This window comes from Takifugu rubripes, chromosome 7, assembly GCF_901000725.2.
Source record: "Takifugu rubripes chromosome 7, fTakRub1.2, whole genome shotgun sequence".
In the NCBI taxonomy this organism is placed as follows: Eukaryota; Metazoa; Chordata; class Actinopteri; order Tetraodontiformes; family Tetraodontidae; genus Takifugu; species Takifugu rubripes.
This window is the reverse complement of record NC_042291.1, coordinates 2,209,714-2,225,204: the sequence shown is the minus strand read 5'-3', so window position 1 is coordinate 2,225,204 and position 15,491 is coordinate 2,209,714. Positions and strand designations below refer to the sequence as shown.

The 15,491-nt window shown below is 41.1% G+C and overlaps 3 protein-coding genes across 6 annotated transcripts in view; 1 reads left to right on the top strand and 2 right to left on the bottom strand.

The window, feature by feature from the left end:
- phf1 (PHD finger protein 1) overlaps positions 1 to 6,351 on the bottom strand; it is a 27,846-nt gene extending 21,495 nt beyond the window's left edge. The window contains exon 1 of the mRNA XM_029839502.1: positions 6,338 to 6,351. The gene's annotated coding sequence lies outside the window, so the exon portion shown is untranslated. The remainder of the gene's footprint in view (positions 1 to 6,337) is intronic.
- Positions 1 to 12,607, top strand: part of rgl2 (ral guanine nucleotide dissociation stimulator-like 2) — a 16,682-nt gene extending 4,075 nt beyond the window's left edge. The window contains exons 1-19 of one of the 4 annotated variants that reach the window (XM_011605088.2): positions 1,000 to 1,274; positions 2,080 to 2,127; positions 3,920 to 4,003; positions 4,090 to 4,256; positions 4,766 to 4,819; positions 5,623 to 5,819; positions 6,349 to 6,458; positions 6,583 to 6,798; positions 7,090 to 7,193; positions 7,402 to 7,486; positions 8,102 to 8,149; positions 8,363 to 8,449; positions 9,342 to 9,374; positions 9,678 to 9,799; positions 9,878 to 9,964; positions 10,614 to 10,707; positions 10,852 to 11,076; positions 11,198 to 11,312; positions 11,737 to 12,607. In XM_011605088.2, coding sequence (XP_011603390.2) covers positions 2,095 to 2,127; positions 3,920 to 4,003; positions 4,090 to 4,256; positions 4,766 to 4,819; positions 5,623 to 5,819; positions 6,349 to 6,458; positions 6,583 to 6,798; positions 7,090 to 7,193; positions 7,402 to 7,486; positions 8,102 to 8,149; positions 8,363 to 8,449; positions 9,342 to 9,374; positions 9,678 to 9,799; positions 9,878 to 9,964; positions 10,614 to 10,707; positions 10,852 to 11,076; positions 11,198 to 11,312; positions 11,737 to 11,918 — 2,043 coding nt within the window. In that variant the 5' untranslated portion in view covers positions 1,000 to 1,274; positions 2,080 to 2,094 and the 3' untranslated portion in view covers positions 11,919 to 12,607. Of the gene's footprint in view, positions 1 to 999; positions 1,275 to 2,079; positions 2,128 to 3,768; positions 3,833 to 3,919; positions 4,004 to 4,089; positions 4,257 to 4,765; positions 4,820 to 5,622; positions 5,820 to 6,348; positions 6,459 to 6,582; positions 6,799 to 7,089; positions 7,194 to 7,401; positions 7,487 to 8,101; positions 8,150 to 8,362; positions 8,450 to 9,341; positions 9,375 to 9,677; positions 9,800 to 9,877; positions 9,965 to 10,613; positions 10,708 to 10,851; positions 11,077 to 11,197; positions 11,313 to 11,736 lie in introns of those variants that run through there. The other 3 variants (XM_029839500.1, XM_029839499.1, XM_011605086.2) reach the window with 3 other exon arrangements.
- dnase2 (deoxyribonuclease II, lysosomal) lies at positions 12,555 to 15,491 on the bottom strand. The gene is given in 8 exon segments (XM_011605091.2): positions 12,555 to 13,221; positions 13,348 to 13,432; positions 13,434 to 13,567; positions 13,808 to 13,972; positions 14,263 to 14,344; positions 14,554 to 14,725; positions 14,789 to 14,880; positions 15,032 to 15,491. Coding segments are annotated over 8 exon segments (1,143 nt in total). The 5' UTR covers positions 15,080 to 15,491; the 3' UTR covers positions 12,555 to 12,856.

Here is a 15,491-nt window from a genome sequence, read left to right as displayed (position 1 = left end):
TTATGAATAAGGTTCCTGTATTAATAAAAAAAAAAACTGTGATGAGCTGTATTTTCTACTATTTCTCAACACTCATCTCCAGTGGAACATGTCCTATAATCCCTTTCAATGTAAATTGTTAAAAATTATCAATTGCAAATAGCAACACTATTGGGAAAATCTTATAACTTCAATGGTTGATTGATACAAAAAAGTTTCCTAGAAGAAAGAAGTGATAACCTCTAACCTTAAATGAGAGGGAGCAACTTAAAGAGAGAGCAAGGTTCCCAATAGGTGAGGGAATTAAAGATGACTATAAAAACAGAATAAAACTCATGAAATCTTCTGTGTTGTTTTAAGTTTAGCCCTGTTCTTTTGACATAGTGTCCAGAAACCTGCCCACAGTATCAACGTAAAGTTTATCATTGTTCAACCAAGCAAACAAAATTTGTTGGTGTGAAACAGGCCGAGTGTTTCACCTGTGCGCTCGCTGCTACCTGCATTATTAAGTATTTCTAAGTTACATTGTTGCATGTGGATTTAAAATGCCTTTGCATTTAGACTTTTCACAATAGGTCTTTGGAAGATTCTTGTTCATAGTTTATCAATGTGGTGTGTCATGTCGTGCACCTACGACCTGAGGAAGAGTAAGGAGCATAGCGTGCGCATAAAGCCAGCTGCAGTTACTCTTTGTTTGGCTGGTTGCATACAAGACTTCAGGACCTGCTCATTGAAATCTTTTCTCAAAGTTATGTGTGTTTTTATTTTGCTCCACTGCCCTCAGCGGAAGAAAGTAAATAACCATTGCTTAAGGCTCTGTGTTATCTGAAACATACCGCAGCTAACTGAACTGCTGTCAACACACACACACACACACACACACACACACACATGCACACACACACACACACACACACACACAGAATGTAATTTAGAAGCAAATAACATGGGAAGGTAATCTGCAACCAAGAGCAACACTGGGGAGTATCGTGTGTGTGTGTGTGTGTGTGTGTGCGTGCAATGAGTGTGTGCACAATGGGTGTGCCTATGTGTAGGGGGTGGACTTGGGTCCTGCTTCGGTGCTTCAGGTGTGTCGTTGTGATCTACCAGAGCAAACAGTGAGCACGTCGACAGAGAGACAGACAGACACAGATCTGTGTCACAGAAGAGTTCAATTTGGTGGCCAAATAGAAGAAACGATACAGAAATGTAGAAATTCAAAAGGTTTTGTAGCTTTATCTTAAATTTTTGGGAAACTCAAGAGTTGCTACCTGTCTCGACATGCTACAGCAAGGGTAACTCGGCTAACCTTTTTGTTCCCCTCCCCTGTGAGTGTGTGTGTGTGTGTGCGCGCGCTGGTTAAAGTGAAGGATATGAACAGGTTTGACCAGCGGTGACAGCAGGTAGAATATCTGGCGACTATGTTCTGTAGCCACTATTTAAGAGCTGCATCTGCTACATCTGTCTGAATAGCTAATATTCTAGATGGGCCCCCTTTTAAAAGTGAGCACCTTTGGTAAAATGACTCCAATCATCTTCTATAGGAGATGTGTTGAGCAGTGTCTGTCATTTGTCTGACAAGTGTCATTGATCACTTGTGAAGAGTCAAAGATCAGTGATAACGGAAATGTTTATTGTGGTAAATGCAAAGGTCAATCATTTTTTTACTGATGGCTCCTGCTGTATTCTGTTATTTCTTCGGTGTTTACACTAAAATAGCTTTTTTAATGAGGCTGACTGTAGATTAACGTTGCCAAGAAAAGCGCTTGTTAAACTTGGCCTTAATTGTTTCTGGGCCGCAAGGTGTCTCATTTAAAACGCCTGATAAAACATAAAAAGTTATTTTTGTTGTTTCAGTTTGAAATTTGTGGATTGTTTCATTGTTTTATTTTATATGAGCAGAAATTATGCTGAACTGTAGGGACTGCGGAAGGAACTTAACCAGTTTGTTTCATACCCTATGCATGGTGTAACCTCCAGTAGCAAGATATTAAACACCAAAGCATGCCCTGGCCTTTAATAGCGACATAGCAACTCCTAGTTACATAAGATGGAGGACTAAAATCCTTTATATAAAGTCCTTTCTTTTGTCCTCTTCAGGCAGAACCATCCAAAATGAAGACAACGTGGTATTTTCCTCTTGATCTGGTAAGGTAGCAGGCTCACAAACCGTAAAGTCAAATTGCACTTGGATTTATACCTTATATTATAGCTTATATTATTAGGTTTAAAATGGTATAATGGCCAAATTATTGAATCTAATAACATCTGGTTTTCACCTGTCAAGTCCTTTTCCAGCATCCATTATTTAACTTTGTGTTGCAGGGTTTGATTACCTTTTCATTCCATTTAATTTCCTTTTTTCTGTTAAAACTGTCCTTGGTTTGTCTATTGTTGCTCTTGTGTGATTTGGTCTCATTTAACACATTTGTCTTTATATGCATTGATCCTGTAGCATATTCACTAACTAACAGAGCTTAGTAATGTACAGTTTGAGTTTGTGTCATATGATACAAAAAAATGTAACTTGTCTGTGGGAAACTTTGGGAGTTAAATTTGGACACAATACATAATTGCATGTGTAGGTAGAAGTGGGGGTCGACCTCTGCTTTGGAGATTTTAAGATGTTCGAGGCACCTGGAACCCCCTCTCCACCTCCTGCTTCCACTTGAAGAACTGATGTCCTATTATCAGTTCTAGTTCCAGACCAAGATAATTACTCCTTCTCTAAAGGTTTCCAAATTAAACATTTAGGAGAAGAAAACTTGGATGTTCTCTCTTTTTTAGAAATGTCAAATTTCCGATAATCCCCAGAGGTCTTTAGCCATCTCTTGTGGGGTTTCCCATTCTGTTCTTTTCCAACAGAATGCTAACAATTTACATGGGAGAATGGCACGTGCAGGGTGCTCTGGAGCTATGGCCTTTAAGATGCAAGATGAAAAAGGAAGCTGGTTGTTGCATATCAGTGTATCAGGTCTTGATAGGCTCATGTTGTAGGCAGCATATAGGTAACAACCTCCTGCTTATTTACAGAAGAGCAGGAGCATTGTCTTTACTGTGGCTATTCTCCCCATGAGTGACACTGGCAAATCCTCCAGCACATTAAGTCGTTCCCTACATCTGTGGAGATGTGGGATCCAGTTTAGCCTTCCTGTCGTGGAATTAATAGAAAGGGTTGGAATTTCTAGTTCTATTATGAGTTATTATACACTTTATCTCAATGCCCATGGAGTCCGAGATGGATAATAGAGGTAGAAAGTTGTGGATTTCAATGAAAAGTATTACATCATCTGCATAGAGACTGAAGATATGGCGCATGTTTTTGGTTTGGTTTCCTTCTGTCTTCCATTTACAGCTAAATGCTGCTAATGTCTTCATGGAGAGGGTAAAAACTGGAGGGGACAAGTGGGCATCTCGTCCTCCTACCCCTTTGAAGAGGAGAAATTTGTTCATTTGTTCTCAATTATGTACCAAGACAAATGTATACAATTTTGTTGCAGACAACAAATTCCAAATTTATTTCGAGCAGCAAACAGAAAGTTCAATTTTATTCTAGCAGATGACTTTCCTGCAGAGACATTAGTAGTTTCCAGATCATTAATAGAAGGGTAGTCAATTAAATTGACTAAAACATGTCTTAGCGTGTTGTTGGCCTTTCATGAATTCTGTTGTGAAATAATCCAAGTGTGGGTATGAATGGTGAACTGGTCGGAAAATGACTAATGTACTGTTTTAGAATGTCTGTTCATTGACAGTTAAGTCCCATTGAGCCTGTTCATCTAAAACCAGGTTGAAGTCCCTCCTTTTATAAATACAGTGTTGGAGTGAGCATAAAGTGAAATAAAAAATCCATGTAAGAGAATTCAAGCCTTCCTTCTGATGTTCATGCATTTCCTTCAAAACATCAAATTTCCACTACATTATTTTTACTTCCTTCCAGTCGACTGTGGTGGAGGAAGAGGAGGATGGACTGATCTACACAGTGGCTGTCAAACACCATCATGGCGCCCCCAACAGTCCAACGGTAATTCACATGTGATGAAAATACAGAAAGGGCTTCATTAGTTATCATACGATACATTTTCTGTTTTCTTTCCTGTTTTCACGCAGTCGACAGCGTCTCGCTCCCAGAGTGTGAAAGCAGGGACAGAAGAGAAGTTGGTTCTGCACCTCCTCCACTCATTTGCCATGGGGGACTCCTCCTATATCAGCATTTTCTTGTCCACCTATCGATCCTTCACCTCCCCGAAGAGAGTGCTGGATATCCTCAATGACAGGTGGAAGGGATTTATCACAACAACAGACAGCACAATTAAAATATGAGCCGAATGTTTATTTGATTGTGAACCAAACTGCTTCAGCAGTAACAGGTTTGGCAAAATTCAGTGGAATAGAAAAGGATTCAGGTCATATTTGAACAACTAAATTCAGTTTCTGGGAATATTCTCTAGGCCACTGAAGAACTACCCACGGATGCAACATAACAATTGTGGGTTGTCATGAATAACTGCCCTATTAAGCTGTTGATTAGGGGTTACTCACGCAAGTGGCAACTGCTGCCGTCTAAACTTCACCAGAGTTTCATGGCACCCTGAAGAATTTGAATCTCTTCTGTTATAGTGGAAAAAACAAATGTACATTGCTACACAATACTTGTGCACACAAAACCCTTCAATAATCAGCGTTTGCAGTTACCAAGGACGGCAGTGGGATGGTTTAAATCGCCTTAGATATCGTATGGCCTCCATATTTTCTCAGTGGTACTCACTACTCTTTGTGGTAACAGGCTGGAGAGCCCACCTGGAGACAACGGCAGCCTACTGAGAAAGTCTTTCAACAAGTGAGTGAAAAAGGAAATAAAAAGATTAGCATCTTTAATAACCAGGTGTTTTTTAATGTTTGAGGTCTGGGGCAGGTTTTCATTTAGTATACGCTTTGCTTTGTTCAGCCTTCTCTCAAACCCGACCAGTTTCCCTGTCATGGCTGCTAGAAAAACACCCCTACAGCGTCACTGTAGCGATGGTGTTTGGCAGGTGATAAATATTATCCTTGGATTTAAGGACACCCTGCCATAGAGCCCAGATAAACAGAGTGTTGCAATAACAGTTGACCTCCTGGAACTTTCTCTAGTTTAGTAAGCGTGACCTTTGAGTTTTCTCTTCCCAAGACTCTTTTCTCTAGCTTGCTCAGTTTCTGGCCAGCTCTGAAAACAGTGGGGGTTATTCCAGAGTTGTTCCTGTCTTCCCCAGATCTGTGGCCCAGTCCATTCTATCGCTCCTGATTAGGTTTCGGAAGGCCTGTGTGGGGGTTCCAGGGGGACAGCAGTGGACACTTATTAGCCTGTAGCCACTCACAGTGCTGGTTTCTCTGGGTTTTCTGTAAATTGCCCAGAGACAATTGTGATTATAGAGGTGACTGCGGTTGTTAAGAAACTGTCATTTTAATTGTACTTGGATTTTGTTATTTGGGGATTTATTATTGTTAAACACTTAATAAAAGGTTTTATATAGAATATTTTTGAATGTAAAGCATCACTTGTAAAGCATTTCACTTTGTGAAATGTTACTTATTCATTTGGATTTTATTTTGTTAAGATTGATCTGAGCTGAGGGACATAAATGTTGTCAATCCCACCTTCTTTAGAGCGGTGTCTACAGTGTTCAGCACATGGTTGTCTGAATATCCCGAAGATTTTAAGAGCTTGGGGGAGCCCTCTCGGCTGCTGCATTTGGCTCAGCTTCTCCCACAAGACTCATCATCTCTGGCCGACCTCCGCGCTCGCGTCCTCAGGATAGCTGAGGAGCTGAGTGAGCAAGCCCTCCTGCCTCACATGCATAAAGGTCTGTGTTTTAGCTGTTTAGCTGCACAAAACTGCCATCCACGCGTATACGTTTGTTCTTTTTTTTGTTTTTTTAACTCAGCGAGCTGATGAGAAACATTATCTTATATATTTCATTTGTGCTGCCATTTACTTTTAACATTTTCAACTGATGCCTTGAGTTCGATGTATCTTTTATTTGTTTGTTTCCATCAATACATGCTTCCTCCTTATAGACTAGAGTTACTCATGGTGCTCTATGACCTTGATAATCGAGAACTCACATTTCTCCCATAGGGCCCCTCTTTCTGTTAGCCTTAGATATATGGTATAATCTGTCCAAATGTAATTACTCTATGAATACCTGAGATAATCTGATGTTAACTCGACCACTACCAGGATGTAAAATTGACAACGTGAAGAAAATTTACTCTGCATGGAGAGCAACATATCTGAGATGTACTGATTACTGTCCTATATACAACTGCATATAGACAAGATATAGAAGGGCAAAATAGTGTGTTACTTTAATCAACTAACCTCTTTTGCAGATCAAAGTGGTGTTAGCAGTCCTTCGCCCGATGCCTCTAAGTTTGAACCTTCGAACTTCCTGGGATTCCCCGCAGTGCTCATTGCAGAGCAACTCACCAAGATAGAGACTGTGAGTTCTCCATTTGTTCTGCCATGTATTTGCTCAGGACTGTGAAATTATACAGATAATGATTGCGACTATAATACAATGCTGACATTTATAAATTTCTAAAACTGTGTAAATTATTTATTAGGAGCTGTTTGTGCGACTGGTCCCTTATCACTGCCTGGGATCACTGTGGTCCCAGAGGGATAAAAAAGGGAGGGAAGGTGTTTGTTGGTCTGTCCGTGCCACCATCCACCAGTTTAACAAGTTGGCCAATACTGTTTTAGCGTCCTGTCTCTGTCCTACGAAGCTGCGTAGCCAGCAAAGAGCACAGCTCCTGGAGAAGTGGATCCATGTGGCCGAGGTCAGTAATGTAGCAAATAGCTGCAGCTTCTTCTCTTTCATTTGAAATGCGGCAAAACGTTGGTGTATATATTTAGAAAGGTTGAAGAGTGTCAGCAGCTTCAGGAGCTGCTGTATAACACACACATAACATATCTATTGTTTGTTGCTATGGTAACAGCTTTTTCCTTCACAAACCAGCCTGATCCACAGGTACTGATGTTGTACATTACTCTTTGTGTGTGTGTGTGTGTGTGTGTGTGTGTGTGTGTGTGTGTGTGTGTGTGTGTGTGTGTGTGTGTGTTTGAAACAGGAATGCAGGGCCAGGAAAAACTTCTCTTCCCTGTATGCCATCATATCTGCACTACAGAGCAACCCCCTCCACCGGCTGAGAAGGACATGGCAAAACACAGACAGGTAGGGGTGTGTGTGTGTGCATGCATGTGTGTGTGTGTCTGTGTTTGTCTACATTTCATCATTTTGTATGATGGAATGGTTGAAGTTCATTTAACGTGAACACTTTTATGTCACTGTATAATGAAGCTTGTTGTAACTGGGAATTAAACTCACAACCTCACACCTGCTGTGTGGCCTTAATGTAATACCACTAAGTCGTCTTTTGCAGGGATGCAGTGAGGAGATACATGGAACTGGCAGAGATTTTCTCAGACAAAGACAACTACTCACAAAGCAGAGAACTCCTGAAGGAGGTAACCCAAAAAATAAATAAAAGTTTTCTGACCACTACAGACACTTACTGAATTGTTAAAAAAAAGAAAAAAAATGAAGGCGATTAACATCAGACATCTACAGAATATTTTCTACAGATATCTGATGTGACTCTTAAGCTTTGAAATGTTACTCCTCTGCATTTGTCAAAAACTTTCACATTATCTGTGTTGACCTTTTTAAAATCATCCAAGAGAATCATTCAATTATTAATGAGTGTGTTTTCATTTTGAAAAGATCAATCTGCAGATTTATTTCTGAAAAACAGCAGCAGTTTCTGTTACTCTTTATCTTTCTACTGATTTAAATATACTCTGACTACAAAAAGCGTTTATAGAGAATAATAATATTTACAAAAAGGCCCTTTGAAGATTAAAGCAGATGTCAAAGATCTGCTTTATTTTCATTAGACAGGACGTAACATGTGTCCATCTTTATTTAGTTATTTATTCCTAAGTAGAAGAAGAAGAGTGCACAATAATTAGGAATCAAATAGAGATACATAAGGATATAGGTTTATTAGTAGAGAAACATACTGACATAACACACTGTTTCCATATAATTTCCTATTTTAAATATGGACTCTTGTCTTGTAGGAGGGCACATCAAAATTTGCCAACCTGGACAACAGACATGTTCACAGGGTGAGTTGAACGGAAGTAAATGCTGGTGAATCTTAAGCCACTGCTACACAAGTTACATCCAAAGTTAGAACATCTTCACCTCGTATCACATGAAATGAAAATGAGTTTAGAGCTCATACTAATGATAAGCATTGTTCTGCCCAAGGGGTTTATGCTCCCAGGACTTTCCATTTTTCATGATTCAGGAATGGTTATAATTTGTTTTTTACACAGTCCAGTGCTCAGGGTACTGTACCCTACCTGGGTATCTTCCTCACAGACCTCACTATGCTGGACACAGCAGTCAAGGATCGGCTGGATGTAAGTCAGTCTCACTTCTATCTAGATGATCTCAGCCCCATGTACACCAAAACAGAACTGAGTAACCATAAAGACTTTATATTTACTTTAATAATAAAAGGCAGTTTCCCTTGAACGCAGCAACAGCAGTAGGCTTTTAAATTTCAAATCTTTACTGGCTTGTGTACTGTATGTTAACATGCAGACAGTACTTTTACATGCAGTTTAAGTTTTTGTTTAACTATAGTCGTTCTCTGTCCCAGACGCACAGGAATGTATTCGATTTATTGTCGAAATCATTTCGCCTCCGCTACAGTAGGAGGCGATATGGACTATTTTACCTTGTTGGTATTGGATCATTTCCGGTTGTCGGTGACGTCACATACCATAACAAACGCGAGCTAGCAAGTTAGCGAGAGCTAAAATGGCACAATTTGTGCGTACCACGGATCTATCTGCGTTATTTTTTTCTGCAGATGAGATGTTTTAGCCATGTTCAATCTGCTTCTTCTTTTGTTTTTGTTCAGAAATTTCCGAGGAAATTAAAAAAAATGTTACAATTAAATAGGAGTCGAAGATTTGTCTTCTGGAGTGACTGTTGCACTAATAAAATATATGGAAAAGATAGAATAGGAAGGATGCATTTAGACACAAGTGGATGGTATATTGGCAAGGTAGCATACCTGAAAGGATGTGGGAGCAAACTGACAGGGAAGATAATACAGGCCACACCAATTCCAATAATGTCCTTCAAAGATTTGTAAAGAATGAGTTTTACAATGGATGGATGGATGGAGTTTTACAATGGTTATACTAAAATAAAGTATGAGAATATTAAAAATTAATCTAATTGTTACTTACTGTACTGTACTTATTTGTACTGCATTCATCATGATATAATCTATCTTTGCAGAATGGTTACATCAACTTTGACAAAAGAAGGAGGGTGAGTGTTTTAAATTATACGTATGAACGATGAAGGTTTGATTTATTGCTTGAAAAAGATGGTTCTGAATTGACTATGTTTTAAATTTGTATTTATAATATAGTAGTGGACTTGGGATTTTATTGCAGAGGAAGACTTAGAAAATAGGCAGGTAATATGGGGTCCTTTCAGCCCCACATGCATAGAGGGATGAGCAAATACTGATGTTGCAGTAATCGAAAGAGGAACTAAATAAAGTCTTATTTGTCAGTTGATGTATTTTTTTATGAAAATTAATAGCGTAAAGTGTCACTTTGTTCACAGGAATTCGAGGTTTTAGCTCAAATCCGACTCTTGCAGTCCTCCTGCAAAAACTGTGTTTTCACCGTGGATGAGTGCTTCATGCGTTGGTATCAGAGCGTCCCCACGCTGACGGAGGAGGAGAGGTAAATACGTTACCAATGACGCACTTAGAGAAGGAAACATTTCAATTGCTGGAGGACTTTGATTTGTGCATATTGCAGTTACAGGCTGTCCAATGAAATCGAAGCCCCTGGTGATCCCAGCCCTCGTACTCTTCCTCCGACAGTCATCATCACACAGTGTCCAGAGTAAGCTAAACCATAAAATGTTATGTTCCTTTGGGTCAGAACTGTACAGCGCACCAGCAGCTCACACTTTAATTTTATTTTGGTAAAAAAAGGACTTGTGCCAACTGCAAACGATCTTCTCTTTGCTTCGTTTATTTTTACTATTCAGTCTCAGTTTGTTGATCTTTGCCGCTGATAAATGCAACGCGGTGCAGATCAGAATAACATGTTTATTTTAAACATTACAGTAATACCACTGTAAAAAATGGTGACACACAATAGTAAATGAATGCTGCTGCTGTAAAGGTTCCAGTTTTAAGTTAAAGTTTGCTCATGCTATAATAATAGCAACAACTTCCTGAGTGTTCTGAAACAAAGCAAACCTGTGAAGGACATGAACTATTGACAAGAAAATTTAAGCCACTGAGAATGCATTTAGGCGAGGAAATTAAAGTTATCATTTCTATGTGATTAAATACAGGTTGGAATTGCGATGGTAACAGTAAAATACATGGTTTGGCATAACTTGATCACATGGTCAATTTAATATTCTCACCTATGTTGTGATCTTAATGTATGTGATCGGCGCCTTTTTCAGTTTCCTGTCCTCACATTCTGTTCATCAAACGCTGAAAGAAACGTTAGCTTGAATGTTTTACTATTTTGGCAGTCTGAGAACCTCCCAGAACAGTCTGGCCGGTGACAGTGACAGCCTCTTTGACTTCCCATCCCCCGTCAATCACCTGCTGTCAAAACTCACCAAGGTAATTATTTATCATCCTCCGGCTTATATGATAAAGTTTTATGGCACGTGTTTGCTAGATTTTGTGGTTTTTCATAAGCCTGTCATTTGAATGCGGGAAAATTGCTTCCCCAGCTTGCTGAGGTTGTTTTTGATTCTTCTGCAGCACATGAGATCTCCATCTGTGTCGTGTCTGGATGTTGACACCTCCCCGCCGACCAGTGACTCCACCCCTGCCACATTAACGCCATCTACCCCCACAAAGTCACACCGCCGATCTGCCTCCTGTGGCAACAACCCCGCCAGTAACATCCAAGGCTCAGGGAGTGACATGCACATCATACGGATACGCATGGACCTGCAAGATGGGAACCTCTACCGAAGCATCTTGGTAAGGAATCCAGGCCACCGCGTCTGCTGCGTGATCACAATATCACATGACCCAACATCTGATCTCAGTAGATCACAAGTGCAGATCGAGCAGCTTCTGTTCTTCTTCCCTCCTGCCTCAGGTAACCAGTAATGACAAGACACCCACTGTGATCAGCTCCGCCTTAGAAAAGCACAACCAGGACCCCAAACACGTGTCCAGATATGAGCTCATCCAGCTCCTCCCTGAGGGAAAAGGTAAGATACGAACAAACGCGCTGCCAACGCCCGTTTTATTATGATGGTTTTTATTCTGTCCAGTGGTTAAAACACTAAATATGCTTCCAAAGTTGGCCAGTGGAGGTCAGCACACCTCACAGCGCCTCACAGGGTTCTGGGTTTCATCAGTCTTTCCATGTTCTTCCCATATTTGCTCAGGCTTTACTACAGTTTCCTCTACTATTCTGAAGTATTTAAATTAAATTTGTGGGACAAACTTAACAGACTTGTTACATATGTTAATCTGAAATTAGTGTTCGGCATTAGAGAAGAAGAGGCCAACCTAAATGCGCTTGGGTTCCTGTCCCACCGTGTATAGAGGTCACATCCTTCCCGCTGGAGTGCAACAGTTTGAAGGCCTACATTGTGCACTAATGTACTTCTTGTTCTTCTCTTTATACAGAATTGATCATCCCCGCCACAGGAAACGTCTTCTATGCCATGACAACATCTAGTGTTGACTTCCTGTTGAGAAAGAAAGAAGGGGACACTCCTCTGGGCTCGCAGCCCATCAGCACAGAGACAAGTGCCACCTTTCCTCGAATCAAGGCCAAGGGGAGGAGGCTAGTCAGGACTCTGTTTTGACACTAGATCCTTGAACCAGCTCCAGCTCACAAATGTGGCTTTTCTATCTGCAAAATACAAAAGCAACTGAAAACTTTGAGGCAAACCAAGTTCTACTTGAGTCTTGGTCACTTTAACAGAATGTTGTGGTGTCAGGAAGCATTGATGCAATTCTAATTCCCAGCTCAGAGGACTGGAAGCTGTTAGCTGGGTTTAATGCTTCTTAGCATTACCGGTAGTACTAGCACTTAATGCATTTCTCTTATTTGCCTTTATGACAAGGAGACAGTTACTGTTCTGTGCCTCAGTCCAAGTATTTATCAACATGCAAGAAAAAGACGCGTCCTATTTTATGACAGTGGCTTTAGTTTTATATGAATCTCACTGCTTCTCACTGGTGCATCAACGATACCAAAACTACAGTCAAATAACATTTACTGGAAGGAAAACAATGTAGAAAAGATTCCAGCCAAACAGCTAGATCTTTTGAAACTCATAGATTGCATATTGTGCAATAGATTCAACTGTCTAAAAGCACACAACAGCAATATTTTTGGAGGTTTTTCATTACCTGAGGTTTAATTTAATTAAGTTGTGTTTGTGTGTGTTAATGTGTAATTAATCAATGAATGTAAATTGAAATGTCCATTCTGTTTGTAACATTTATACATTTTTAATGAGCAAAAAATATAGAAGTGCTTAAAAGAAAACTCACGCTTTTGTTGATTCAAATGTTAAAAAAAGGGGGGGGGGGGTATTTTTTGATTAGGGGCAATAATCTGATTTCTTTTTTAGGTATTTAAACATTAACATAAAAAGAACTGCTCTTTGATCGTACTCTGTCTCTCAAGCTTTGCGCTGTGGAAATTTACAAAGTGAAAAGGAACAAAAATGAGTTGTTATTTTGCACAAACAGAGCTAATATATTCTCATAGCTCAAAGGCTTATTCTTAAGACCACTAAAATGCTCCTTTTCTACAATCCTCATAATCCAGCACTGCTGTCCGGTAAGCCTTCCACACCACCGGGTCTCGCAGACACACGGTGCCTCCACCGCGCTGCTCCTCAGCTTTATTCCGATTGATGTCTCCAACACACACCCAACCACCTCCAGGCCCAGAAGCAGCTGCTTTGGTGCTCACAGCCCACTTGGAGTGGTCCTGGCTGGCCTTAAAGCTAAACGTCTTTCCCGGGTTTATTTGCTTGATGTCCAGGACTTTCCACCCCAGTGAGCAGTCAGAAGGGAGGATCCCAGTGGAACGAACCCAGAACTGGACCAGCAGGTCTGACTGGAGGGTGGGGGCCACCCAGGCATGGTACAGGTCTAATCAAAGACAGAGAGAGGACGGTGACGCCGTGAGTATAATATATTATAATTAGTTCTAAGGGTTTTTTTCCCCATGACAGACGGGACAAAGCGTGCGCATGACTTATAGAATTGAAGTCAGACCATTATGAAATGAAGCTCCTTTGGCAAAGCTGATGAAGTTGGTCCCATCAGCAGAGGTCAAAGTCACGCTGCGATTAGACACAGTCCGGCTGCGTGGCGAGACGTGACCATTCGGGCCGTTTTTTTTTGCAGATGGCCGCCAGCGCAGGCACGAGGGACCCCAGGGACTCGGGGACGTCGCAGTCGTACACGCTGGGCTGGTTGATCTGGAGCTGCTCTCCTGTGTGTATTAGACAGAGAGACGAGACAATACTGGAAAGGCTTGACCGTTTTCTGCACATTTATTTACCTGGAAAAGATGAACGCACTAAAAAAAAGATGAAGGTGAAATGTAACACAAGATGTTTAACCTCTGTAAACAAGAAAAAATGCAGCGGACGCACCGTTACTTGATTTAATTACAGAATTATTTGAGGGCAGACAGGTGATTAAACCTCTCTGGCCAACGCTGCAGTCTTACCGATGGTCTGGAAGCGCTCCAGTGGGTACGTGACACAGATAAAGTTCTGTCCATTGACCAGACCGGTGCTGGGGTAATAATACTGGCCTGCCTCTCGCACCGCTGGGAAGTGAGGGGTGCTGTGGACCAACCAGAAGCCCTGATGCTTGTCCAGCAGGACAACCCCTGGATGACATCGAGACGAATGAAATAAGTCAATCATAACAACGGTCGACATTAGAATTAAACGGTGGGCAGTTGGAGGCAGTGGAGGACATTTCCAAGTCCTCTCCATAAATGTTGCATTCAGATTTCACTCGTCTGTTCTTCCTTCTTCAATTTTACTTTTAAAATAATGAAACGGTCATTTTTGTCCTTCATCTTTTAATACACATGGATACAGTTAGCATCTGTTGTCCAGATCATTAAGAAAGGTGGAAAGAATTTAAAACTGCAGCTTTTGAAGCAGCCTCTACCTTTTGTGTGTCCCCGTCTGCTGCCAGTGAAATCCTGAGTCGGCTTCTGGTCATTGTAAAGGATGTACGCCAACTCCGCGTCCTACAAAGCGTCATTTTGAGTTTTTTAACCGGAAGCAGCGCCATAAAAGATTACAATTAAAACTAGAATACGTGGTTTTTAGTGTAGAACCAGCACACTAACCTCCCCCATCTACTTTATAAATTTCACTTCTCGCTTTTTCAGTTCTCGGAATCGTATTTTGCTGTGAAATGGGAAAAAGTGTCGGTGGAGAAAACAAACAGACAGACCTTTCCTTGTGAGTACAGCTGTCCAACTGTCTTGCCCAAAGCTCCAGTGGTGTCATTCACGGTCCCCTTCCCATTAGTCCACCCTTCACCCCCCTTTTCCAGCAGCAGATAGCTGTCACCATGATAGTGGGCTTCCCTGCCATCCTCCTTAGGCAGCTTGTACAGATAAAACCTACCAACGACAGAGTGAACCACAAAAGCCACACCTGTACATGTTGATTTGTGGATGAATTACCAATCGACAGCAACTCCTCGGTCGTTGTAGCAGCTAATCGGTGAGCTGTGGACCTCCTGTGGCCCCTCAAAGAGGAGCAGTAAGAGGAGCATCTGAGGAGAGAACATCTGTCAGAAGAACACATCTCTTTCCATCTCCTCTTATCAAACCCTTAATGTTGCTCTTTTAAGAGGACATTGTAATAACTGAGAACACAACTAATGTACGCCACTATTCCAGCAATTTCGTGCATTCCATACTCACCGAGATCCACATGGCAAAAGTTGGAAAGAGAAAAATTATTCTGCACATCTAATATGTGAATGAAGCCCCGCGGATCCAAAAATCGGGCTAATCCCTTGTTAAACGTCAGTGTAGAAGAAGCAAAGGCTCATCAGGGCGTAACACGACCTTAACAATGATCCTGTCCTCAGTTCTGGGTGCGAACTGACCAACTTTCACATCAACTCTCCGGTTTCTCTTCGGTTTCTGCATTAATGACGAGGCGGGATAAACGTTGGCCGTTTAGCTGACCAAATGTATGGTCTCATTTGAGACTCTAAAAAAGTAAATATGGTCTCATTTGAGACTCTAAAAAAGTAAATATCCATTTAGGAATACTTTGGAACAGCCTAAGGAACTTCCTGGTTTGTCATGAGATGTGTGACGTCGCTAAGTGGGCGTGGCCACACATCAAAAAATGGGTAAATCTGCAGATAAAAGT